The following is a 26,912-nucleotide window of genomic DNA, read 5'->3' as shown; positions in this document are numbered from 1 at the left end:
GAGAGGGAGAGCATTAGGACAAATACCTAATGCATGCAGGGCTTAAAACCTAGATTGTTGATAGGTGCAGCAAACCACCATGGCCCATGTATACCTATGTAACAAACCTGCACATTCTGCACATGTATCCCGAAACTTAAAATAAAATTAAAAAAAAAAACAAAATCAAAAACAATAAAACCTTGGTCTCCACAACCCCTTATCATAACCCAGATATTCCTTTCTATTGATAATAACCCTTTCAACTAATTGCCAATCAGAACATCTTTGAATCCACCTATGACCTGGAAGCCCCTGCTCCCAGTTGTCTCACCTTTCCAGACTGAATCAATGGACATCTTACATGTATTGATTGATTGATGCCTTGTGTCTTCTCTAAAATGTACAAAACCAACTGTAGCCGGACTACCTTGGCACATGTCATCAGGACATCCTGAGACTGTCACAGGCATGTCCTTAACTTTGGCAAAATAAGTTTCCTAAATTGATTGAAACTTGTCTCAGATAGTTTTTGGTTTATATTCCCCAACATGGTAACTTGCATCCTCATAGCCAGCAAGGAAGAAGGAGTCTCCAACACGACCATGCTACAATCTTATATAACATAACCATGCAATACATATATGTAATCATATACATTCCGTCATCTTTGTTGTACTTATTGGTTATGAGCAAGTCACTCTCAAGGGGAGGTGATCACGTAACGGCATGAACACCAGACCACCTTAATGGTCTATCACAGAAGTGATACTAGTGTTAAGGTTACTTTTTTTTTAAGAGTACTTATATTTAAAAGATAAATACTTAAATATTTGCTGATGAGAGTGTATGATTTCTTCAAAATAATCCAGGGGAGAAAAGAAGTGGGCTCTGAAGTGGGGTATAGATGACTGGCCATGCACTAAAACTGTTGAACCCAAGGGATAGGTTCATGGGGGCTCATCACACTATTCTTTACTTTTGCATATGTTTGAAATTTTCATAATAAAATTAAAAAGATAAAGACAGAGCAAGACTATGTCTCTAAAAAAGAAGATAAAAGGCTGGGCGCGGTGGCTCACACCTGTAATCCCAGAACTTTGGGAGGCCGAGGGAGGTGGATCACTTGAGGTCAGGAGTTCAAGACCAGCCTGACTAACATGGAGAAACCCCGTCTCTACTAAAAAATACAAAATTAGCCAGGCGTGGCGGTACATACTTGTAATCCCACCTACTTGGGAGGCTGAGGCAGGAGAATTGCTTGAACACAGGAGGCAGAGGTTGCAGTGAGCCAAGATCGTGCCATTGCACTCCAGCCTGGGCAACAAGAGTGAAACTCTGTCTCAAAAAAGTAAATAAAAAATAAAAATAAAAGATAAAGACAGCATGTGCATTTGTTTTCTTTTGCTGCAAAACAAATTACGTCAAATTTAGCTACTTAAAACTACGAACATTTATTATCTCAGTCTCTGTGGGTTAACGATCTGGAGCAGCATAGCTGGGTACCTCTGGTTCAGGGTCTCTCACAAGGCTACTGTCAAGGTGTCAGTGGGATGGCATCATCTGAGGATGACCAGAGCGGGGAAGGTCCACTTTTAAGCTCATTTATGTGGCTGTTGGTCAAAGGTTTCAGTTCGTTGCTACATGGGCTTCTTCTTAAGGCTGCTCATGATGAGGCAGCTGGCTTCCCACAGGGAAAGGTATTCAAGAGAGGGCAGTAGACGGACAGAAACTGACCAAAACAGAACGTGCAGCCTTTTATAACCTAACTGCTTTACCTCTGGATATTCCACTGGTCTCACAGACCAATCCTAGTGCAATATGGGAGGGGACTGCCTAAGGGCCTGATAGCAGAAGATGGGGATCACTGGAAACCATTTTGGAAGCAGGCTACCATAGTGTATAAGGCAAAAATTAAGTTTTCCAAGATTATCCTTGAAAATCCCACAAATAGGCCGGGTGTGGTGGCTTACACCTGTAATCCCAACACTTTGGGAGGCCAAGGCAGGCAGATCTTCTGAGGTCAAGAGTTCAACACCAGCCTGGCCAATATGGTAAAACTCTGTTTCTACTAAAAATATGAAAATCAGCCAGGTGTGGTGGTGGGCGCCTGTAGTCCCAGCAACTCGGGAGGCTGAGGCAAGAGAATCACTGGAAACCATGAAGCAGAGGTAGCAGTAAGCCAATATCACGACACTGCACTCCAGCCTGGGCCACAGAGTGAGACTTTGTCTCAAAAAGGAAGGAAGGAAGGAAGGAAGGAAGGAAGGAAGGAAGGAAGGAAGGAAGGAAGGAAGGGAGGGAGGGAGGGAGGGAGGGAGGGAGGGAGGGAGGGAGGGAGGGAAAAAGAAAGAAAGAAGAGAGAGAGAGAGAGAGAGAGAGAAAGAAAGAAAGAGAAAGAAAGAAAGAAAGAAAGAAAGAAAGAAAGAAAGAAAGAAAGAAAGAGAAGAAGAGAGAAGAAAGAAAGAAAGAAAGAAAGAAAGAAAGAAAGAAAGAAAGAAAGAAAGAAAGAAAGAAAGAAAGAAAGAAAGAAAGAAAGAAAGAGAGAGAGGGAGGGAGGGAGGGAGGGAAGGAGGGAAAGAAGGAAGGAAGGAGGGAAGGAAGGAAGGAAGGAAGGAAAGAAAGAAAGAAAGAAAGAAAGAAAGAAAGAAAGAAAGAAAGAAAGAAAGAAAGAAAGAAAGAAAGAAAGAGAAAGAAAGAAAGTGCCATGAATAACCTGTAAAGCATAGTAGACAAATACACCAGTTCACAAGCATAGCACTACCAGTTTTTTTTCTACAGTGCTAGAACAAATCACTGTTTTGTTGAGTGTTCAACAGAGATGTTTGCTTGAACTAGGGACCATAGTTGTATCAAAAATGAATATATTTAGGCCAAGTGTGGCGGCTTACACCTATAATCTCAGCATTTTGGGAGGCCAAGGCAGGAAGGTCACTTGTGCCCAGGAGTTTGAGACCAGCCTGCGCAACATAGTGAGACTTCATCTCTACAAAAAAATCAAAAAATTAGCCAGGAGTGGTGGCACGTGCCTGTGGTCCCAGCTACTCAGGAGGCTGGGGTAGGAGGATGGCTTGAGCTCAAGAAGTCAAGGCTGCAATGAGCTATGATCACGCCACTGCACTTCAGCCTGGGTGACAGAGAAACACCCTATCTCAATCAATCAATCAATTAATCAACACTAAAACCACATTTGGCCTTGACCTGAGCACATGTAGTCAAATTCGACTAAAGTAAGTGCAGTGTGATGGGATTCTATTGTGTTGTCAAAGTGGGGAAGCTTATCAGGTCTTGATGACATCTGCCATTTAAGTCCATTTTGCTCCTTGTTTTGGCTCCCTGGTCACCAAGCAGCTTTCTGATTACAATTTGGTTTCCCAAACAGATATGCAAATAGGGAGAAAATGCTCTGATCTAATCTATTCTGTGGTTACATTTCTCATTGTAAAATAACAAATTGGTGTTCTGGCTTTATGTCAGTCTCTATGTGCTAGGTTAATGTGAGTTTGCCCCTGAAAGATAGATTTACTCTTGGTGCATTTACCTAATAGGCTTTTGAGACTGTACCCCTAATCTCCTGGGCTATGTTTACCCATGTAATGTCATCCTAGAGGGAACCATCTGAGTGGCCTGAAAATCTTTCCCAGGCATAGCAATTATATTTACTGTACACAGAATACATCCACGAGCTCTCACATTTCTCAGCTTTCTGGCTGGTAGGTGGAGATATGTGACCAGTTCTGGCCAAAGGCTGTGAACTGAATTGAAACCTATCACTTCTGAGCCAAAGCACAGGAAGGTATCCATACACTCTTTCCTCCTGCTGCCACAACCACAGAGACCACATATTGAGATGGCAGAATGAAAAATCAGCCTGAGCCCCTGCATGATCACAAGGAACAGCACCCCTCCTGACCTGTACTAGACAACTGAGGTCAAATCAAATGTTTGTTATTTTAAGCCACTGTGATTTTGTAGATATTTTATACTTTAGCATGACCTAGTCTCATTCAATACACCAGAGATAGGATGCCAACTTTACTGGGAGCACTTTTTTCAACCAATAGCAACATTAAACTTGAAAGCAGTATATGGTTTGGCTGTGTCCCCACCCAAATCTGATCTTGAATTGTAGCTCCCATAATTTCCGCAACTTGTGTGAGGGACCTGGTGGGAGATAACTAAATCATGGGGGCGGTTTCCCCCATACTGTTCTCATGATAGTGAATAAGTCTCACGACATCTGCTGGTTTTATAAAGGGTTTCTCCTTTTTCTTGGCTCTCATTCTCTCTTGCATGCCACCATGTAAGACATGCTTTCACCTTCTGCCATAATTGTGAGGCCTCCCCAGCCATGTGGAACTGTAAGTCCATTAAACCTCTTTTTCTTTGTAAATTATCCAGTCTCAGGTATGCCTTTATCAGCAGCATGAAAACGGACTAATACAGTAAATTGGTACCAGGAGTGGGGCACTGCTGTAAAGATACCCAATAATGTGGAAGCAAATTTGGAACAAGGTAACAGGCATAGGTTGGAACAGTTGGAGGGCTCAAAAGAAGACACGAAAATGTGGGAAAGTTTGGAACTTCCTAGACACTTGTTGAACAGCTTTGACCAAAATGCTGATAATGATATGGACAATGAAATCCAGGCTGAGGTGGTCTCAGGGATGAAGAACTTGTTGGGAACTGGAGTAAAGATGATTCTTGCTATGTTTTAGCAAAGAGACTAGCAACATTTTGCCCCTGCCCTAGAGATCTGTGGAACTTTTAACTTGAAGGAGATGATTTAGAGTATCTGGCCAAAAAATTTCTAAGCAGCAAAGCATTCAAGATGTGACTTGGGTGCTGTTAAAAGCATTCAGTTTTAAGGGAAACAAAGCATAAAAGTCCAAAAAAATTGCAGTCTGAGGATGCGATAGAAAAAGAAAAACCCATTTTCTGAGGAGAAATTCAAGCCAGCTGCAGAAATTTGCATAACAAGTAGACAAATGTTTATCACCAACACAATGGGGAAAATATCTCCAGGGAATGTCAGAGACCTTGTGGCAGCTCCTCCCACTATAGGCCCAAAGGCCTAGGAGAGAAAAAATGGTTTTGTGGGCCAGGTCCAGGACCCTCCTGCTGTGTGCAGCCTAGGGACTTGGTGCCCTGCATCCCAGCTGTTCTAGCCATGGCTAAAAGGGGCCAAGGTATAGCTCAGGCCATTACTTCAGAGTGTGCAAGCCCCAAGCCTTGGCAGCTTCCACATAGTGTTGAGCCTGCAGGAGCACAGAAGTCAAGAATCAAGGTTTAGGAACCTCTGCCTAGATTTCAGAGGATTTATGGAAATGCCTGGTTGTCCAGGCATAAGTGTGCTGCAGGGATGGAGCCCTCGTGGAGAACCTCTAAGGCACTGTGGAAGGGAAATGTGGGGTGCAAGCCCTCACACAGAGTCCCCACTGGGCCACTGCCTAGTGGAGCTATAAGAGGAGGGCCACTGTCCTCCAGACCCCATAATGGTAGATCAACCAACAGCTTGCACCATGCACCTGGAAAATCCACAGACACTCAATATCAGCCTGTGAAAGCAGCCATGAGGGGGGCTATACCCTGCAAAGCCACAGGGGTAGAGCTGCCTGAGGCTGTGGGAGCCCATCTGTTTCATCAGTGCGGCCTGGATTAAGACATGGAGTCAAAAGAGATCATTTTGGAGCTTTAAGATTTGACTGCCCCAGTGGATTTCAGACTTGTCTGGGACCTGTATGTAGCCACTTTGTTTTGGCCAATTTCTCCCATTTGTAACAGTTGTATTTACTCAATGCCTGTACCCCCACTGCATGTGGGAAGTAACTAACTTGCTTTTCATTTTACAGGCTCATAGGTGGAAGGGACTTGCCTTGTCTCAGATGAGGCTTGGACTGTGGACTTTTGAGTTAATGCTGAAATGAGTTAATACTTTGGGAGACTGTTGGGAAGGCATGATTGGCTTTGAAATGTGAGAACATGAGATTTGGGAGGGACCAAGAATGGAATGATACAGTTTGCCTATGTCCCCACCCAAATCTCACCTTGAATTGTAGCTCCCATATGTTGTAGGAGAAACCTGGTGGTGGGAAATAATTGAATCATGGGGCCAGTTTCTCTCATACTGTTCTTGTGGTATTGAATAAGTCTCACTAGATCTGCTGGTTTTATAAGGGGTCTCCCCCTTTTGCTTGGTTCTCATTCTCTCTTGCCTGCCACCATGTAAAATATGCCTTTCACCTTTGCCATGATCATGAGGCCTCCCCAGCCATGTAAAACTGTGAGTCCACTGAACTCTTTTTCTTTATAAATTACCTAGTCTTAGGTATGTCTTTGTCAGCAGTGTGAAAAAGGACTAATACAAGCAGAAACAGCTCTCACAACCTCCCTCTGCATTCACCTCTGGCCATTCTCAGTAAGATCAGGTAGGCAAGAGGTGGGCAGAGGTGGAAGAGGCAGGAACAAACCTATCTGGAACTAGGGCTCTCAAACCTGCCCTGCTCATATCAGCAGATAACTCACTGTACACTGTATACCCTAGAGGCTCTTTGCTGTTGCTACCCAGAGATGTCACTTTTTATATTTGTATAAAAACATAAAAAGCTGGCCAGGCACAGTGGCTCATGCCTGTAATGCCAATCATTTGGGAGGCCAAGGCAGGAGGATCACTTGAAGCCAAGAGTTCACGACCAGACTGGGCAACATAACAGGACCCTGTCTCTACAAACAATTCAAAAATTAGCTAGGCATGGAGGCACATGCCTGTAGTCCTAGCTACTCAGGAGGCTGGGGTGGGAGGATCACTTGAGCCCAGGAGTTCAAGGCTGCGATGAGCTATGATCACCCCACTGCGCTCCAGCCTGGGCAACAAGCAAGGGCAAAAGAGCAAGACCTTTTCTCTTAAAAACAAAGAAACAAACAAACATTACAAAGCTGCATAGTGACTAAAAAGCCAAAATAAGAAGAGTCAGCAAAATGGCAAAATGGACTTAAATCATAGATATCATCAAGACATGATAAGCTTCCCAGCTTGATGAATTAAAATCCCATCATAAATGTATTTATTTAGTAGAATTTGACTACACATGCACAGGTCAAGACCAAATGTGATTTTAGTGTTTATTTATTTCTTTTTAGACAGTCTTGCTTTGTTGCCCAGGCTGGAGTGCAGGGTGTGATCTCAGCTCACTGAAACTTCTGCCTCCTGGGTTCAAGTGATTCTCCTGCCTCAGCGTCCTGTGTAGCTGCGATTACAGGCACCTGCCATCGCATCCGGCTAATTTTGTATTTTTAATAGAGACGGGGTCTCCCCATGTTAGCCAGGCTGGTCTCGAACTCCTGACCTCAAGTGATCCACCCACCTCGGCCTCCCAAAATGCTAGGATTACAGGCATGAGCCACCATGCCTGGCCTTAGTGTTTAAATATGTTTATTTTTATATACAAGTAGGCATATTTATATAAAGATAAATAGATGTTTTGTTTATCTATTCAGGTGTGCTTGTCCTGCCCTGGTCCCTGCTTCTCTGGTGGCTACTTCCCACACACATGTGTGCTGCAGCCCCTGAGTCCATTTTCAGCAGGCTGAGGAAACACAGTAAACATAATCAGTGTTCTTACATAAATAGCATCTGTACAGAAAACAGCATAATCAGTATTCTGACTATTTGGACTCAACTATCCATTGGACAATTTCAAACAAAAATCACACAAGCGAATATGTGGTTTGAAAATATAGGATGAAAAGTCAAGTCAGGTGCTACAAATAACAACTTTCATGCGAAAAGGAATCCAGAGTTATCTCAGAGATTTCTTTCCCAAAAATATCTATTAAGAATATAGCACCACCGGGCACAGTGGCTCACGCCTGTAATCCCAGCACTTTGGGAAGCCAAGGCAGGTGGATCACTTGAGGCTAGGAGTTTGAGAACACCATGCTGGTCAACATGGCAAAATCCCATCTCTACTAAAAATACAAAAATTAGCCAGGCATGGTGGTGGGTGCCTGTAATCCCAGCCACTTTGGAGGCTGTGTCATGAGAATCATTTGAACCTGGAAGGCAGAGGTTGCAGTGAGCCAAGATGGCACCGGCCTGTGCAACAGAGCAAGACTCTGTCTCAAAAAAAAAAAAAAAAAAAAAGAATTTAGCACACATTTGAAAGATCAGATTCAGATCTGATCAAATTCAGGCCCTCTCAACTATGCATTTATATAAACTTATTCATATAGTTCAGTCTCAGGTTGGGAAAATCCAAAATTGGGGGAAAACCCTCTGTGATTCTCACCCTTGGTATCATGACCCATGGGAGTATTGTGATCAGTTGTGAGGTCTGGGGGGGCAGGGGGCACTGGTTACTCATTAAGTTAAGGCATTAAAGCTGGTGAACGATTGACTTTATTGCAAATCAGGAGAAACACAAGATTACTGCTATAATAAATTCATTCTTACATGCTTTAGCAAAAATCAGTAAAAACAGAAAACATGGTAGCAATTAAAGTGAAAAAATTGGGGTCATTAAAGAATGTCTAACTGATTAGCTTGCAGTTTTTGAGATGGCTGAGGACTACCATCAGTGAGATCACCTTAAACAAACACTCTTAAGGACGTGAAAAAGTCCCCATCCCTAAGTCAACTATAGGTGTTCAATATTGTAGATTTAACTGAATTTAAAGTTATGTTAAAACCCATTTTATTGAAGAGAAGAATTCCTTTTACAATATCATTCTCAAGTCATATATCAAGAAAAAGATTGAAATTACATTACTTCTTTTTTTTAATAGAGACAGGGTCTCGCTGTGTTGCCCAGGCTGGTCTTGAACTCCTAGGCTCAAACGATTCTCCTGCCTCATCCTGCCAAAGTGCTGGGATTACAGGCATGAGCCTCCACACCCAGCTGAGATTACATTACTTTTAGTGTTTAATTTCACTACGACAGGAAGTAGCCTAATACATACTGTTTTGTTTTTATTTTCTGGATTCGTCCTGATTTTTAGTCTTTGTACATGAGTACAACAATAAAGGAAATCACTTCTTAGATACATTAAAATTACTTCCAAACTTGCCCCCCACACATGAACTGTTTCCAGTTTGCTATTTTTAATGGCCCATGCTTATCTACATAGACATAGCATAACATTGCTAACATTTTATGGGCTACTGTCCTCTTTCTTTCTTAGTATTATATTATAAAATATTTTTCCTTTATTTCCACATAGTTATTGATTCATTTTAATGGCTGCAAAATCAGGTACTCATTTAAGTTCAAATGGTTTAGCTTCACTCCTCAGAAATGTATTCCTCCTTCTCTTGATTGGTAGTCTTAATCAAATGAAGAGACATTATTCTTTGTAGCTGGTTACTTACATTTCAAATACACTCATGAGTGGAGCCAAAACTCCATTAGTTCATTAGTCTGGAAGCATTATTAAATCTCCATTAAAATGTCTTCATTTTTCAATTTTTATTTTTATTTATTTATTTATTTATTTATTTTTGTGGGGATGGAGTCTCACTCTGTCGCCCAGGCTGGAGTGCAGTGGTGCGATCTTGGCTCACTGCAACCTCTGCCTCCTGGGTTCAAGCGATTCCCCTTGCCTCAGCCTCCCGAGTAGCTGGGATTACAGGCATACGGCACCACACCCAGCTCATTTTTGTATTTTTAGTAGAGACGGGGTTTCACCATGTTGGCCAGGCTGGTATCAAACCCCTGACCTAAGGTGATCCGCCCACCTCGGCCTCCCAAAGTGTTAGGATTACAGGCGTGAGCCACTGTGCCTGGCCCATTTTTCAATTTTAAACATGAGGATTAAGTAGACTACTATGCACATTTGCTAATGGCAGTCCCTTACATTTCTTTTTATGCAGAAAATACTTGGTGGTTAGAGACAGCAGCAGTCAGTGCACCTCTAGGCTGTCAGCGTGCCCTCTAAAACAATAGCTGCACCTCCTCTAATGTCAACCCTTCCATCTGGACGAAGTGAAATTCCCAGCTCTCCTCCTCGTTGGGAACACTGAAACGCTAAAGAAAACAAACAAGTCAAATTAAGAGTATTTTCACCCTTTTAAATTAACAAAGCATAGTGAAAGACTTATTACAAATCTTAGAGTCCTCTCAGATCAGTTTCAAGAATAAACTCCTTCATCTGTTTATGGTACGGCCCACTCCCATCCCCATTCTCCTGCAGACTGAGAGAGCCACAAACTCAATTTGATCTACAAAACACACAGCTCCACATACTCCAGTCCTGAGCCTTTTCCTGGGCCACCTCCTCTACTAATTCCTGTAATGGCCCAGACACAACCCACTCATCACTTCTTCCCCAGCTCTCTCTAGGAGTAAGCAAAGATGTTTGAAACAATAGAGGCAGGCCTATAACTCTAAGAAGATGAAGAAGGGTGGTCTCAGTTCTCCTGAGAAGGCCCCCATCTTCTCAGCACTGAATAGGACAGAGGGAGTTCATTCACTCATAACATATTCAAGCAACCACGTGTGCCTGGAAGATTGAGGCATAGCCTCAATCTTCCAGGAGCTCAGTACTTAGGAGAATAATTAGACTCTCCAAGGAAAATGAATAGCCACCCTGTTCTCTCCAAATCAGGGTCACAGACTCCTCCTTGGATGATCAGGGCAGTACAGCCTCCATTGGCTGCCATCATTTTTCTTTGCCTCTAAGCAATACATTAATCACTAGGGGACTTGGTTTCAAAGTAATTTGTTTGATTCAATCCTGTGATGAGCAAAAGCAGTAAGGAACCTTGGTGATCATCCAGTCTCAACCCATCACATTATCAATAACCTCTCTGGGCCAAAGTTATACAGCTAATTTTATTCGACAAACACTTATTGGGCAGTTACTGTGTCTGTGTCTGTACAGTCTCTGTATGTTGGGGGAGACAGAGGCGAAGGATGTTTGGGGTGGAGGATCTTTAAGAGTGAAGGAATTTTAAAACCCTTCATTTTCACATGGGTGATACGTAACATTTTATTACATTTTCAAAGGGATAGTACATATGAGAAGGAACACTAGCTTTGAATTAGGCAAATAAAAAGAAATTGGTAAAGAGCTGTCCTACCATGCATTTCTTTCTTCCCCAGCTGCTGGGACCAGTAGCTGCTGAGAACAGCGTGTGCAGACCCTCAAAAGAAGTGAAAAGTTAGGAGATAATCCCAAAGAAAACAGGTAATTTTGTGGTAAATTTCTAAGCAATTACAATCAATTATCCAGTTTGACTAAACCCTAGATCACCTAAATCATTATGTTGGCCAGGCCACCGCAGGGTATAGAATTATGAATGGAGATAGAAAGAAGACATAGAATTTATGGATAAACTCTGCCAAATTATGTATCAAATGGTCTTACAGTTTCTTTTCTTTCCTTTTGTCTTTTTCTTTTATTTAATTTTTATTTATTTTATTTATTTTTTGAGACAGAGTCATGCTCTGTTGTCCAGCCTGGAGTGCAGTGGCACCATCATGGCTCACTGCAGTGTGGACATCCCATTCTCAAGTCATCCTCCTACCTTAGCCCCCCACAGGTAGCTGGAACTACAGGTGCATGTCACCATGCCTGGCTAATTTTTGTATTTTTTGTAGAGATGAGGTTTCGCCATGTTGCCCAGCCTGGTCTCGAATTCCTGATCTCAAGACATCCACCTGCCTCAGCTTCCCAAAGTGCTGGGATTACAGGTATGAGCCACTGTGACTGGTCGTTACAGTTTCTTAAGGCTGAATTAGACTGCAGGTTTTAATTCTTGTCTTGTCTACCAGCTAATTGTTAGCCCTTGGTAGGAGAATCAAGGCCTTTGCATAATTTTTTTTTCTTTTCTTTTCTTTTTTTTTTTTTTTTTTTTTTTTTTTGAGATGGAGTCTCGCTCTGTCGCCCAGGCTGGAGTGTAGTGGCACAATCTTGGCTCACTGCAACCTCCGCCTCCCAGGCTGAAGTGATTCTCCTGCCTCAGCCTCCTATGTAGCTGGGATTACAGGCATGCGCCGTCACGCCCAGCTGATTTTTGTATTTTTAGTGGAGACAGAGTTTTACCATGTTGGACAGGCTGTTCTTGAACTCCTAACCTCAAGTGATTCACCCATTTCAGCCTCCCAAAGGGCTGGGATTACAGGCATGAGCCACTGTGCCCAGCCTTGCATAAGTCTTTCTACATCTTTAATTTTTTTGTAGAGATGGGGTCTCCCTATGTTGCTCAGGCTGCTCTGAAACTCCTGGCCTCATGCAGTCCTCCCACCTCGGCCTCCCAAAGTGATGGGATTACAGGCATGAGTCACTGCACCTGGCCAAAAGGCTAGATTTTCCACCAAGCTAACATTCCTGAGCTTTTGGTGCCAAAAGAACTTCTTTTTTAGTGAGGTATTTTTTCATGTTTGTACTCTAGATTTAGATCAGAGATTAGATATTAAAATGAAATAACAAAATATACAGCAATAACTGACAGAAAAATATTTTGCAGAGAAAAAGATGGGGAGGAAAAGCCTCTCATTTAGGAAAACCTATTAAGTGTTATGGGGCCGGGCGCGGTGGCTCACGCCTGTAATCCCAGCACTTTCGGAGGCCGAGGCGGGTGGATCACCTGAGGCTAGGAGTTCAAGACCAGCCTGGCCAACATGGCAAAACCCTCTTTCTACTTAAATACAAAAAATTAACCTGGCATGGTGGCAGGTGCCTGTAATCCCAGCTACTCGGGAGGCTGAGGCAGGAGAATCTCTTGAACCCGGGAGGCGGAGGGTGCAGAGTTGAGATCATGCCATTGCACTCCAGCCTGGGCAACAGAGAGAGAGTCCTTCTCAAAAAAAAAAAAAAAGGTGTTATGGGATGTTCAAGTAAGGCAACCAACCATCCTGGTTTGCACGAGACTGTTCTGGTTTTAGCACTGAAAGTTCTGTATCCTGAGAAACCCCTCAGTCCCAAGCAAACCCAGATGGTTGGTCATCAAAATCCAAGTCCAAGGGCCTTTACACTCTAGAAAAGCATTATTACAGGAAAAAAAAAAAAAAAAAAAAACTTGCACTCTGTGCCAATTAAAATCTTTGTGAAGCAGCTGTGCACGTGCAGATCTGCTCAGAACTTTTCTTCCATGGGGAAGATGGACTGTTTGGATATTGTTGGGCATTTTCCTGAGTCTTTAAAAGTGCTTGTTTGCTGAGTTTTGAATTTCATGTTTTGTTCCTCGCAGAGTGACTGAGCCATCCAGGCCCTGTCATCTTACCAGAACGGAGCCTTGAAGGCTCTGCCCAGCCCCCTGTGGCCCCTTCACCATCCCACCCACATCCTCCCACATCAAGCTTTCTCGTCCTTTGCAGTGTAGCCCACTGTTCCCAAAGAGGGTGAGAGTAGGAGTCATGACATTTCTCCCCATCTTTGACTCATCCCTCTGCTCCCAGGTGGCAGACAATCTAGAAGTGTTGGCTCAAGGAGCTAGTTTTGTTGTTAACATTAAAATAGCTAGTAGTTGGCTAGGTGCAGTGGCTCATGCCTGTAATCCCAGCACTTTGGAAGGCCAAGGAGGGACCATTTGAACTCCTGGTCAGGAGTTCAGGACAATCCTGGCCAACATGGTGAAACCCTAACTCTACTAAAAATACAAAAAATTGCCAGGTGTGGTGGCGGACGTCTGTAGTCCCAGCTACTCGGGAGGCTGAGGCAGGAGAATCACTTGAACCTGGGAGGCCGAGGTTGCAGTGAGCTGAGATCGTGCCACTCCATTCCAGCCTGGGTGATGGAATGAGACCCTATCTCAAAAAAACAGAATACAATATAATAGCTAGTAGTTATTGGGCGCTTACCATGTGCCAGGCACTGTGTTAAGCCCTTAACAGGCACTGTGTTGTTATACCCCTATCAGGTATTACATACAATTTATAGAGCAGGGAACTGAGAACTTTAAAAGTCAAGTCACTTACCCAAGGTCAAGAGCTAGGAAGCTCGGAGTGTAAACCCAGGCTGCCTGACACTCGGGTTTAACCCTGCTATCTGCCTGCTCTATTTCACGTTTTTCATGTGAGACTTCAGTGAAGGGATGGCAGGAATGGGGAAAGATAGAGGAATAAGGCAGCTCAAAACCCAAGCCAACTGAAAGGTCATATGAAGTGCATTTAATAACTATGTGTGATCCTCCTCTTCCATTGTTTAACCCTCGCCTGGGCTCAAGTAAAAAGTACCTGTCACTGGGTCTTCAGCCACACCAACCCACGGTGCAAAATATCTGGAGTAAAAGTCAAACGACTGGCTCTGCCCACCAGGCTCTCCTTTAAGGGTAAGAATAAGCCCTTTCACCTTCCCTGTGTTTTCAACTTGCAGCAGATTCTCTGTGTTCACTTTCAGGTTCTCCAGAAATGACCTGGTTCATAAATGAGACGGATTAGGACAAACCCATTTCACAGCCCACTCACCACACAGATTCTGTAAAACAGGCCAGGGTGCAGCTTGCTCAAACAGCTCAGCAGGAAAGCAGGGAAGAACAAGTGGGAATGTCTTCCTACTGGGGAAAGAAACGCTCTGGCGGCGTAAATCATGGTTTGACTGGACACAGCACAGCCAGACCAAGGCAGAGCTATAAATCTGGGCACTCAGCCCTCCCCAAAGTGCTGATACGACCAAAAATCTTACCTGTTGTAAGTGTCACTGAGGCGGAGGAGGAGCTTTCGGGTATCTGGAGAATAACAGATGTCCTGGACCAGTGTGTTGCCTATGGCAGTCTGTGGAGACAGACCAAAAACTCCTCAGGGGCATGCCCTGGGCCAAGCCTTTGATCCCCTGAAATAGGAAGTGACCTCTCATTGAACATCCACTGTGAGCCAAGCACACCCATCGTCTCCAGTCCCCAAGAGTGTTAGTGCAGTTTCAGAGCTTAAGGTGTTCCCCAAGGATGGTCAGTCTCCTGGCTACCAAACAGGCCTCCGTGAGCCTCAAAACAGGCATTGCGGCCGGGTGCAGTGGCTCACACCTATAATCCCAGCACTTTGGGAGGCTGAGGTAGGTGGATCACCTGAAGTCAGGAGCTCGAGACCAGGCTGGCCAGCATGGCAAAACCCCATCTCTACTAAAATACAAAAATTAGTCGGGCATGGTGATGCACTCCTGTAATCCCAGCTACTCGGGAGGCTGAGGCAAGAGAATCACTTGAACCTGGTGAACCAAGAATCACTTGGAGCCAAGAATCACTTGGCTGAGATCGCACCACTGCACTCCAGCCTGAGAGACAGAGTGAGACTCCGTCTCAAAAAAAAAAAAAAAAAAAAAGATAGGCATTGCTCACAAGTGCCTACTATGTGCCTCAATGCACAACTCCTTCAAGTAGGTATTCTCCCCACAGAGAAGGGGAAAGAGACTTAGAAAGGCCAAAGATCTCTCTCACACACACACACACACATATCTTGGCCCAGGTCTGAGAAGGTCAGAGAAAAAGCTCTAAATCCCTACTGTCCACCATCTTTAGAGATGGCTTCATGTCCACCTCTTAGAGCTATGAGGATTAAATAAAATCATATATGTGGAGTATCTGCAGCAGCAATTAGAACATTCCACGTGGCAAGGACTCAGGGCTAGCAGTTTGATTGGTAGTAGGGACTAGAGGGCTCGTCTTACGCTGCTCTGTTTGGCAAGCACACCACTTTCACTAGATTGTATGTGACAGATCAATAACATAACCTGTTCTCAAGATACCCTGGTTCACTCTACCTGACTGCACATAATCTTGCTGAAATCCAGGAACATCATTTGTTTGTATGTTTGTTTGAGGGTGGCTTGGGGCATTGAGGGGGATTATGAGGAGATAACCCCTTCCCACACCACCAAGCCATCCTTTGGCACCAGCCCTAGCTGCCAGGCCCAGCAGATGGTAATTACATGGTAGTTGTATGGCAGTCACTAGGTGGCTTCAGGTTCTCTAATCCTTGTTAGAGGCCAAGACACTCCAGTTCCCACATCCAGAATTCCTTCTGCCTTGGGTGGCACTTGGGCTTTCTGCCTCTGTGACTATGGGCTGATCAACATCACTTCCTTAAGAAATGGGAACTCCTACAGCCAGATCCCATCTGTTCTCCAGAGCCTTAGTCTCTGAACCCTGCCCTTATCTGCATGGGTTCACATGTTGATTTGAAAGTTTAAGGGTGTGCACGGTGGCTCACGCCTATAATCCCAGCACTGTGGGAGGCTGAGGCGGGTGGATCACCTGAGCTCAGGAGTTCGAGACCAGCCTGACCAACATGGAGACACCCCATCTCTACTAAAAACACAAAATTAGCCAGGCATGGTGGTGCATGCCTGTAATCCCAGCTACTTGGGAGGCTGAGGCATGAGAATTGCTAGAACCCAGGAGGTGGAGGTTGTGGTGAGCCAAGATCACACCATTGCACTCCAACCTGGGCAACAAGAGTAAACTCCATCTCAAAAAAAAAAAAGTTTAATTCTCGGCTGGGAATCTTACTGCCAGTTTCTAGGGAAGAACACAAAATGGCAATACTTACAACCCTTTGTTATCCCATTTAATAAATGCTGACTGAGGATAAGTTAAGTTCTTTCTACCATGAACAAGGTCTACCATTATAAGGTTTTTTCCACTTTCTTACCAGTATGTTTAAAGCAGTTTGTTTTTAAATTTGTCTTGTCTCCAAAACTTTCATACCTGAACTAGCATGGCCATGCTCGGGGCCCATTCCTCTCCTTCTAGCTAGAAAAGTACAGAAATTCAACATCCCTTAATTTCCCTAAAGGCTGGTCTCCTCCCAGAAACTTACATTTCCTTAAGACATCCCATTCTCTCTCTTCTTCACCACCTCCATTGGTTCTTTTGTGCCTTTCAGCCTGTCACATAACAGTGTCTCTTCCCTCCATCCTACCATGGGGCCAGCACTGACAATCAGGAGCCAAGGAAAACTGGTCAACCTTCTCACCAAATAGACTGAATATTAAAATTCAAACCTGAAACACTGTAACATTTATATTGGTAGAATGCCTATCTTTAGGGATCAAACGGTACCAAATCTTTGTGTGCAAACAATAACAAATAACTAGGCTCAGGTTTGATTCTTTTTACCAACCTTTATCAAGTCCTCTACTTCATGGAAGTCCTAGATGGGGGGGAAAAAACAAAATTATTATAAAACAGGAAAGCTGTCAGTAGTACACGGCTTAGGACAATAATCACAAAGAGCTGACCTGGGGGTAGACTGGATAAAGAGGCAAGTCCAGGACGATGCCATCCTCTGCTTGTCTGGCCCTTAGTTCTCCACTCAGAGTGACAAACGTAAGTGTGCTATTCACGTTTTCTGGCCAAAATAGGAATCAAGAAATAGGAAATCAACTTTGTCATATATGTGCATGTCCATTTCAAACACCTTTGCATTGTCTTAGATTTTCTGGCAATGCCATCCTTTTCTATGATGGAGCGAGGTTTGGGTTGCTGGGGTCTAGAATGGAGAAAACTCTCACTAGATTCTAACTTGAGAACCAAGAACAAAACTGATTGGATATGGCGTCATACTTCAAGTCTTCAGATCCCAGCTCTTTACTGCTTACTGTGCCCTTACTAACTTAGCCTTTTTTTTTTTTTCTTGAGACAGGGTCTCACTGTGTTGCCCAGGCTGGAGTACAGTGGCGCGATCTCAGCTCACTGTACCCTCTGCCTCCCATGTTCAAGTGATTCTCCCACCTCAGCCTCCCAAGAAGCTGGAATTACAGGTGTGCACCATCACACCCAGCTAATTTTTGTATTTTTAGTAGAGACGAGGTTTTATCATGTTGGTCAGGCTGGTCTCAAACTCCTGACCACAAGTGATCCACCTGCCTCAGCCTCCCAAAGTGCTGAGATTATAGGCGTGAGCCACCACACCTGGCCAGCCTCCTTAAATCTCAGTTTCCTCATCTATAAAATGAGGTTAATACATTAAACCTACCTTTTATAATGTTTTCTCTTTCTTTGAGGAACTGTCTCACTGTGTTGCCCAGGCTGGGGACTGGCTCACTGCAGCCTTAACCTCCTGAGCTCAAGCAATCCTCAGCCTCCCGAGTAGCTGGGACTACAGGCATGAGCCATAATGCCTGGATAATTTTTAAATATTTTGTAAAGACAGGGTCTCACTATGTTGCCCAGGCTGGTCTCTAAGTTCTAGACTGAAGCGATCCTCCTGCCTTGGCTCCCAAAGTGTTGGGATTACAGGCGTGAACCACTGCACCTAGTCTAAAATATTTCTAATACATATTTTAAAATATCCTGCAGCAACAACCATAGAGTCATAACTTCTTCTAGTCTAAGATATGCCAAGGGAATAACAAAACATTTAAGTTGTAAATATCAGTCTTATATGAAATAAATGTGGTTTATCCTAAATAAACCAAACTTTTTACACAGCAATGTGATTTAAAGAATGCACCACAAATACTGCCATCCCCTGTTACTGATACAGCTTGGGCTACTTATCAGTGTGTATAACATTTTTCGTGAAAACAAAGAATGGTGACCTAATTCTTTTCTCTCTCTTAGTATTTCTGTAAAACTTAAATCACATGTCAAAGGTGAAGAACTTTGACTTATTAACTTTCATTGAGTATAAAATTGACATTTGGAAACACAAAGCTTAATTTTTCTCATTACGATCGATGTAAGACATTACTATTTACAAAGCATTTTTTCATATCTTATCTAACCTTAAGACTGCCCTATGGGTGGTTCCAGGGTGGTGTTATTCCAAACCTCAGCATCAAACCAACCCATGTAGAGTCCAGTTTTCAAAAGACACTCAATCTTGCTTTGGGAGGTCGAGGCAGGTGGTTCACCTGAAGTCAGGAGTTTGAGACCAGCCTGGCCAACATGGTGAAACCCCATCTCTACTAAAAATACAAAAATTAGCCAGGTGTGGTGGCAGGCGCCTGTAATCCCAGCTACTTGGGAGGCTGAGGCAGGAGAATCGCTTAAACACAGGAGGCAGAGGTTGCAGTGAGTCGAGATCTTGCCATTGCACTCCAGCCTGGGTTACAAGAGCAAAACTCCATCTCGAAAAAGACAAAAGCAAAAAAACAAAAGACACTCAATTTAATTTCAGTAAATCTTATTTTTCAAGACTCAATTCCTAAACATTTCAGAATGTCTGCTTGCCTTTGCACGTGTCCCCTATCCACAGACACCAAAATCATCTTTTTGAAATGTATATTGAATTATATTATATGGCCTCTCAACTTTATCCCTGCCAATCATATAGACAGGTCCCAGGGGCTTTGTACTTGCTAGCCTCTGCCTGGGATGCTCCTCCTCTCACTCTAGCTCGTCCCACAGATGCTTCATCTTATCCTTTAGCCCAAAATTCCCCTTCTCTAGTGGGTGCTGATCCAGATTCTATGTCTGACCCATGGCCTCAGGACTGGGACTCCATGAGGCAAGGAAGTACCATAGGGTACAAAATGTAAGAAGGCACCTGCTCTCAGCTGCAACCTGGGGCCTTGTTGGCTCTGCCTACACCCAGCCCTGACCCTGCTTGCCCAGAGTGCTGGTGGCCTACAGCTCTCAACTGAGTCACTCTCTTGGAGTTACCCTTGGCTGAGTAGAGCTACCTTGCCCAAAGTCATACATCTTTTCCAGGTTTTGGGGACTGGTCCATGGAGGGTAAAAAGGCCTGAATCTCTGCCTCTACTTGGAACTATACTACTTGAAAAAATGTCCAGCTTTAGAGCTCCCCATGGATTTGGCCTAGGCCTTTCTTTGTTGCTACTACTCTGCAGTTCAATTTCTCCCTCTATTCAATCCTGCTTTCTTTTTTTTCTTTTCCTTGAGGCGGAGTCTTGCTCTGTCACCCAGGCTGGAGTGCAATGGCATAATCTCGGCTCACTGCAACCGCCGCCTTCCAGATTCAAGTGATTCTCCTGCCTCAGTCTCCTGAGTAGCTGGGACTACAGGCATGCGCCACCACACTTGGCTAATTTTTGTATTTTTAGTAGAGACGGGGTTTTGCCCAACCCCCACAGTGACCTTCTGTCGTATTATCCTGTTTCTTTCCTTGTTTCCATTTCTGTTTGCTGTCTACGCTTGTTTCTGGCTGCTTCCATCTCCTGTTTTAGGGCATTTCCCAGGAATCTCTCCTCTGTCCCATCCCCACAAGGCCCTGATTTTTGTCCATTAAACTAAATGCAGCTAAGATAGAAACTGGCAGAATTAAGGTGCTGCAACTCCTCTTAAGGTGAATGTATATATACAGTGGGGGCCCAGGAATCTTTAAAATTCAGAGCAAAGAAGCTCTTATTGGCTGGGCGTGGTGGCTCATGCCTGTAATCCCAGCACTTTGGGAGGCCAAGGTGGGTGGATCAATTGAGCTCAGGAATTTGAGACCAGCCTGGGCAACACAGCAAAACCCTGTCTCTACCAAAAATACAAAAATTAGCCAGGTGTGGTGGTGTGCACCTGTGGTCTCAGTTACTTTGGAGGTTGAAGTGGGAGGATGGCTTGAGCCCAGGAGTCAGAGGTTGCAGTGAACTGATATCCCAACTCTGCACTCCAGCCTGGGCAATCGAGCCAGGCCCCATCTCAAAAAAAAAAAAAAAAAAAAGTTTATTGAAGAATCTCTTACTGTGAAATGAATTTCAGTGTGGGAGGGGAAATAATTGGAGTGAAATGTTCCTGTTGGTCCCCAGTCTCATATCGTATGAGATGACAATTCTGCCCATGCAAACTTCACAAAGACCAGAGATCTCCGGTTTAAAAAATAGCATTCTGACTGCAGCTTTCCAGTGATGGTGGGCACATACCCAGAAAGGCAAAAGTGCTATTGAAGGTCGCTAGTTTTGTTTCTGCATTACGAATAGCATGAAGTAAACTCTGCAAAGTCTTTATAGCAGTCACTTTGGACCATCAGAATAAGTCTGTGTGAGAACTTAAAAAAAAAAAAAAATGCCATTTGCTAAGTGTTAGATTCATTAAAGAAAATCACATTACTTATTTTGTAAAACAGCACAGCTGCAGAAGCCAGGGTGGCGTGGCCACAGAGCGGAACCTCACTTGCTGGTGTAAACCATCTTAGTCCAAAGCAGGAACCTGAGGGTAGGAAAAGCCAAAGAGAGATGAGATCATTCCCATGCAAGCAGGTCACAGATTTCTCATTTTCTTCTTTCCTAAATATTTCTCTAGAATGATGAATAGCCAAAACATGTTGTAAAAGGAGGAATGATGGCTAGGCAAGCATTGTAGGGCTCCCCAGTGCTAGATCTGGAATGGAAACATTCAGGTTCACCAACACCCTCTCCCCCAGATGAAGTGAAAACCAAATCAGAATCTCCCGCTCTATCTACTGTCTGCATGCAAATAATAAGGGGGCATTTTCCTTAAAGATCATCCCCCCACCTACAAATAATTTCTGGTGTCATTCAAGAATGATTGTAAAGCGGTGGCTCACGCCTATAATCCCAGCACTTCGGGAGGCTGAGGCACAATTGCTTGAATCCAGGAAGTGGAGGTTGCAGTGAGCCAAGATCATGCCACTGCCCTCCAGCCTGGGCGACAGAGCAGTTCTTTAAAAAAAAAAAAAAAGCATATTTACTTTGTGCAAAGTTGTCTGTCGGGTGTAGTTTTCGGATAAAAGCAGTTTCAGAGAGGTTCATCTCCCTTGCAATTTTCTGATGCATGTCTTCTTCCAGTTCCTTAATTAGAAACATAAGATCATTGAGGTTTCAGTAACACAGATCAGACTTCCTTTGGACAACAACTACCATTAATTTAAAAGCAGTTTATTAATAATAAAAGTTATATGCTTAAAAGGAAATAATTACCAAGGAATTCAAGACACTTTTATAAAGATTGGTTCTCAGAAACCCATGTTTGCAGTACCCTGTGAAGAAGAGTTATAAATGTACAAGCTGGAATAGACTGTGAAAAACTGGCTGGCCTGGCCTGTCTTTTGTCACATTAAGATCTAGTCTAGCTGACAGAGTGTGCTCTCTTCTAAAAACAAACGCCATGCAAGGAAGTACCCCAATCTCCCTTGCTTTGTTGGTGAAAAAGAGGTTCAGCACTCACTCTGGGCAGGCTGGACCGCTCCTCCCGTCTTTGCATGGTTTACTCCCTTTCGTGGGAAGGACTTCAGGCCAGGGATCACCTCCTCCAGTAAGCCTTCCCAGACCACTGTGTCTAAAGGTGTTGTCTCCTCACCAGTGCTTAGATGTCCTGAAATTGCCTAGTATGCCCTTTACTGTCTGGCCTCCCCACCTCTGATTCTAAGTTCTGTTGGAGTACAGACTGTGCTGTCTTGCTTTGTCCCGACCTGGAACAATGCCTGGTATTCACCCCAGCACAGTAGGAGGTCAACAAACATTTGTTGAAAAACTAAGTACATTATTTCACTTAATCTCATTTTTAAAACCCTCAATGTAAATATTTTTATACCCTTACAAATGAATAAATTAAACAGAGAGATCATATAATATCCTAAGACCACAATATACCTAATAAACACTACAGTGATTAAGAATGAGAGCTTAGTTAGGCGTGGTGGCTCACGCCTGTAATCCCAGCACTTTGGGAGGCTGAGCGGGGAGGATAGCTTGAGTCCAGGAGTTCAAGACCAGCCTGGGTAACATAGTAAGACCCTGTCTCTGTAAAAAAATTAAAAAAAAAAAAAAAAAAAAAAAGAACAAGGGCTTTAGCTGGGCATGGTGGCTTATGCCTGTAATCCCAGCACTTTGGGAGGCCAAGGCAGGAAGATTGCTTGAGACTAGGAGTTCAAGACCACCCCCCAGTCTCTATAAAAAATAAAAATAAAAAATTTAGCCGGGCATGGTGGTGCTTGCCTATGGTCCAGGCTATGTGGGAGGCGGAGGTGGGAGGATCACTTGAGCCCAGAAGTCAACGCTGCAGTGAGCCATGACTGTGCCACTGTACTCCAGCCTGGGTGACAGAGCAAGATCCTGTCTCAAAAACAAAAAAGAAAAGAAGAAGAAAAAGAATGAGGGCTTTGCAAATGTGGACAATAGTAACAACTGGCCAGGCACATGCCTATAATCCCAGCACTTTGGGAGGCCACGGAGAGTGGATCGCTTGAGCCTAGGAGTTGAAGACCAGCCTGCGCAACATCATGAGAACCTGACTCTAAAAAAATATTTTTTACATAGTAACAACTAGTGAATCTAGGGGAAGGGAATATGCATGTTCACTGTACCATTCTTGAAACTTTTCTGTAGGTTTTTAATTTTTCAAAATAAAATGTTTTTAAAAATTATGTGGGTTTGAAAACAGAATTGAATTTCTATCCTGGGTGAGCCCCTAGTAGCAGTGTAAAAGTGGGCAAGTCATTTAATCTTATGGCCTCAGTTTCCACACCTTTAAGATGGGAATAATAGCACTTAAGTCAAGGTTTATTGTGAAGATATATACATGCATACAAACATACACACACACACACATTCCTCAACTCAAGAAAAAAGTGGACCCGGCTGGGTGCGTCGGCTCACGCCTGTAATCCCAGCTCCTTAGGAGGCCAAGGCAGGTAGATCACGAGGTCAGGAGTTCAAGACCAGCCTGGCCAATATGGAGAAACCCCGTCTCTACTAAAAATACAAAAAAATTGCCGAGAGTGGTAGCACATGCCTGTAATCCCAGCTACTTGGGAGACTAAGGCAGGAGAGTTGCTTGAACCCGGGAGGTGGAGGTTGCAGTAAGCCGAGATCACGCCACTGCACTCCAGCCTGGGTGACAAAGCGAGATTCCGTCTCAAAACAAAAACAAAAACAAAAACAAAAAACAAAAGTGGACTTGAAATATGTTTTTGTTTTGAGAAGAAAAATCCATTTTTAATCAATAAAAGGCTTACTAGTTAGATTTTGAATTTTAAAGAAGTTTCAAGACAACGCGTTTTTGTTTTGGTCAAATTTATTGCTCTTGATCTCCTGAAACTCTTTCTAACTGAAATCTACTAGTTAGATTTAGAATTTTAAAGAAGTTTCAAGACAAATGCATTTTTATTTTGGCCAGATTTGTTGCTCTTGATCTCCTGAAACCCAGAAAAATTATAATTTTATATTAATAAATTCATAATTCACTTCTCTGAGTTATGCAAATTAAACACTCTTTGTCTTTGATTCAAAATCTTTTGAAATATGTTCCATATAATTGTATAGGGCATAAAACTGTGATTATTGTGAAAAATCAGTCATGATTTTAAAACTACCAGCTGATACAAAAATCCTAGCAGGGGCCAGGTGTGGTAGCTTATGCCTCTAATCCCAGCACTTTGGGAGGGCGAGGTGGGTGGATCACCTGAGATCACGAGTTAGAGACCAGCCTGGCCAACATGGCAAAACCCCATCGCTACTAAAAATACAAAAATTAGCCAGGCGTGGTGGTGCACGTCTGTAATCCCAGCTACTCAGGAGGCTGAGGCAGTAGTCGCTTGAACCCGGGAGGCAGAGGCTGCAGTGAGCTGAGATCATGCCATTGCACTCCAGCCTGGGTAACAGAGCGAGACTCCGTCTGAAAGATAGATAGATAGATAGATAGATAGATAGATAGATAGATAGATAGATAAATAAATCATGGCAGGAAACATAATAAGCCCTCTTTTTTTTTTTTTTTTTTTGAGACGGAGTCTGACTCTGTTGCCCCAGCTAGAGTACAGTGGCACTGTCTCAGCTCACTGCAACCTATGCTTCCTGGGTTCAAGTGATTCTCCCACCTTAGCCTCCTGAGTAGCTGGGACTACAGGTGCAGACCACCATGCCCGGCTAATTTTTTGTATTTTAGTAGAGATGGGGTTTCGCCATGTTGCCCAGGCTGGTCTTGAACTCCTGAGCTCAGGCAATGCGCCCATATAGGCCTCCCAAAGTGCTAGGATTACAGGTGTGCGCCTCTACGCCCCGGCTCACCCAGAGAGACTGAAAGAAACAGACAGAGAGAGAGAGAGAGAGAAAGAGAAATAACTCATTCCAGTGCCCAACACATAGTAGGTACTTGATACATGTTAGCTTTTTATTTGAGTGGCTCAAAGTCATGCTTTAACCAGCCATACTACATGGCCTGCCCATCACAAAGACAAACGATTATTAACCCTTTAACATGCTACAGACAGGGAAAACCAATGTCTGGCAGAGAAAATGGACCTCCAAAAGGTTTCTAAGACAGAACAGCAATCAACCAATTAATGAGTGCTGTGTGGGCCAGGAGCACGGCACCACAACTAAGGGGATTTGTTAGAAATGCAGAGTCCAAGGCCCCCTGTCTTGGGCCTCTGACCTTCTGAATCAGTATCTCCATTTTTACAAGCTCCCCAGGTGATCATGTACACATTAAAGTTTGAGAAACCCTCGTGTATAAGCCATGGATCTAGCATCTAGGTGGGGAGTCAAGACAGCCACAGACAGCAACTGTGAACAATACTAGAGAATATGTAATTGAGACACATAGATTTTGACAATAAATACTCTAAAACTTTAAAGACAAGGCCTTGTGGTGAACCTAGAAAAGAGGGGGGATTTCAGTGATTTGGACAGAAAAGTGTGTGCAAAGAGCTTTGTATTAGGATAGCTTCTTAGGCAAGTTTCTTGATCTCACTTCTGTTCTCTCTTTTTTTTTTTTTTTGAGAGGGAATCTCGCTCTGTCACCCAGGCTGGAGCGCAGTGGTGCGATCCAGCTCACTGCAAGCTCCGCCTCCCGGGTTCAAGTGATTCTCTTGCCTCGGCATCCTGAGTAGCTGGGATTACAAGTGCGTGCCACCACACCCAGCTGATTTTTGTATTTTTATTAGAGATGGGATTTCACCATGTTGGCCAGGCTGGTCTCAAACTCCTGACCTCAGGTGATCTGCCCACCTCAGCCTCCCAAAGTGCTGAGATTACAGGCATAAGCCACCGCACCCGCCTATTCTCTTGTTAAATCAGAGATTAAACTTTAACATAACGGACACTCTAGAATTCTAGAAATAGGATGATGAAAATGTAGTGGGATGAGTACCTGTCCCACCTGTGGGCACCTATGGGCCTGGATAAGTGAGAAATCCCACCTAAGTAGAGGAGTAGAGGGGGCCGCTGGAAAGTGCCAGTCAACAAGACAACAATGTTAACAACTGAACTCAAGCACTTCCCATGGCCTGTTGAATGTTTTCTGTGGAAACTGGTCCAGATGCCCATGCACACGACACCTGATAGAAACTGGGAGGTATTTTAGCCCCTTAGTGCAGAGTCTGCAATCACAGGTCTCAGTGGTAATTGAAAGGTGATCAAGAAAAGCCTTTGCTGGCCTTCCTGGACTTGCCTCCTTGCCTGCAGAAACCTAAAGTGCCTGCCAGTCCTTCCTCTATCTGATCTGGCCAAATTTCCCATCTTTGTCCTTACTTTCTTTGTCTATAGCTCCCTGTGACCTTTAGGATAAGTCTTTAAAAGTATTAAAACATCTACATTGTAGCCAAGCTCACCATCTATTGGTAATAGATTTCTTTGCAAATGCGCCCTTTCACACATTAGCTAGGATGCAAACTCCACTGCCCACCAGCCCTTTAATCCTCTCTACCTTGGTATACTACATTTCTTGCAATTTGAATTTATATAACTGTAACTTCTATTTCAGGACACTGAAAAATGCACCTGCTATTTGCCTGAGGGACCAGAGACACGTGGAAAGTTTAACAGTAGCAGCCCACAACATGTACCACTGTCAGCTGGAATTTCACTGAATTTCTACACTGCAACCAAAGGTCAAGACAATGGTGAATCATGGAAAGACTTCAACTTTGAAAGCCTTACAAACAAAAGAGAGAGGATGCATTCGTTCAAAATATTGGCTTTTCTTTCCAACAATTTTTTCCATTTTACACTAGGAGCTTCTTTTCAAACACTGCACAAAACAGTCGCAAACCAACAGTTATGAATTCCCTTGCTTTAATAACCATTTCCCTTTGGCCGTCTCATGTGAATCAAATTTCCAACGGCAAAAACAGAGTGATGTTTGTCTT

General features: G+C 43.7%; 1 protein-coding gene across 7 annotated transcripts in view; it reads right to left on the bottom strand.

Annotated features, from left to right (window-relative positions):
• Positions 1 to 8,359: 8,359 nt before the first annotated feature.
• The window catches only part of PBLD (phenazine biosynthesis like protein domain containing), a 46,377-nt gene continuing 27,824 nt past the window's right edge, over positions 8,360 to 26,912 (bottom strand). For 6 of the 7 annotated variants that reach the window (XM_073019095.1, XM_073019097.1, XM_073019094.1 and 3 more), the window contains 8 exons: positions 21,516 to 21,615; positions 20,915 to 21,013; positions 17,152 to 17,261; positions 17,034 to 17,063; positions 14,602 to 14,690; positions 14,154 to 14,332; positions 11,057 to 11,119; positions 8,360 to 10,001 (listed from right to left, as the gene is read on the bottom strand). In XM_073019095.1, coding sequence (XP_072875196.1) covers positions 9,889 to 10,001; positions 11,057 to 11,119; positions 14,154 to 14,332; positions 14,602 to 14,690; positions 17,034 to 17,063; positions 17,152 to 17,261; positions 20,915 to 21,013; positions 21,516 to 21,615 — 783 coding nt within the window. In that variant the 3' untranslated portion in view covers positions 8,360 to 9,888. The remainder of the gene's footprint in view (positions 10,002 to 11,056; positions 11,120 to 14,153; positions 14,333 to 14,601; positions 14,691 to 17,033; positions 17,064 to 17,151; positions 17,262 to 20,914; positions 21,014 to 21,515; positions 21,616 to 26,912) is intronic. The other variant, XM_073019093.1, reaches the window with a different exon arrangement.

This window comes from Chlorocebus sabaeus, chromosome 9, assembly GCF_047675955.1.
Source record: "Chlorocebus sabaeus isolate Y175 chromosome 9, mChlSab1.0.hap1, whole genome shotgun sequence".
Lineage (NCBI taxonomy): Eukaryota > Metazoa > Chordata > Mammalia > Primates > Cercopithecidae > Chlorocebus > Chlorocebus sabaeus.
This window is presented reverse-complemented; position numbering and strand designations above follow the sequence as displayed.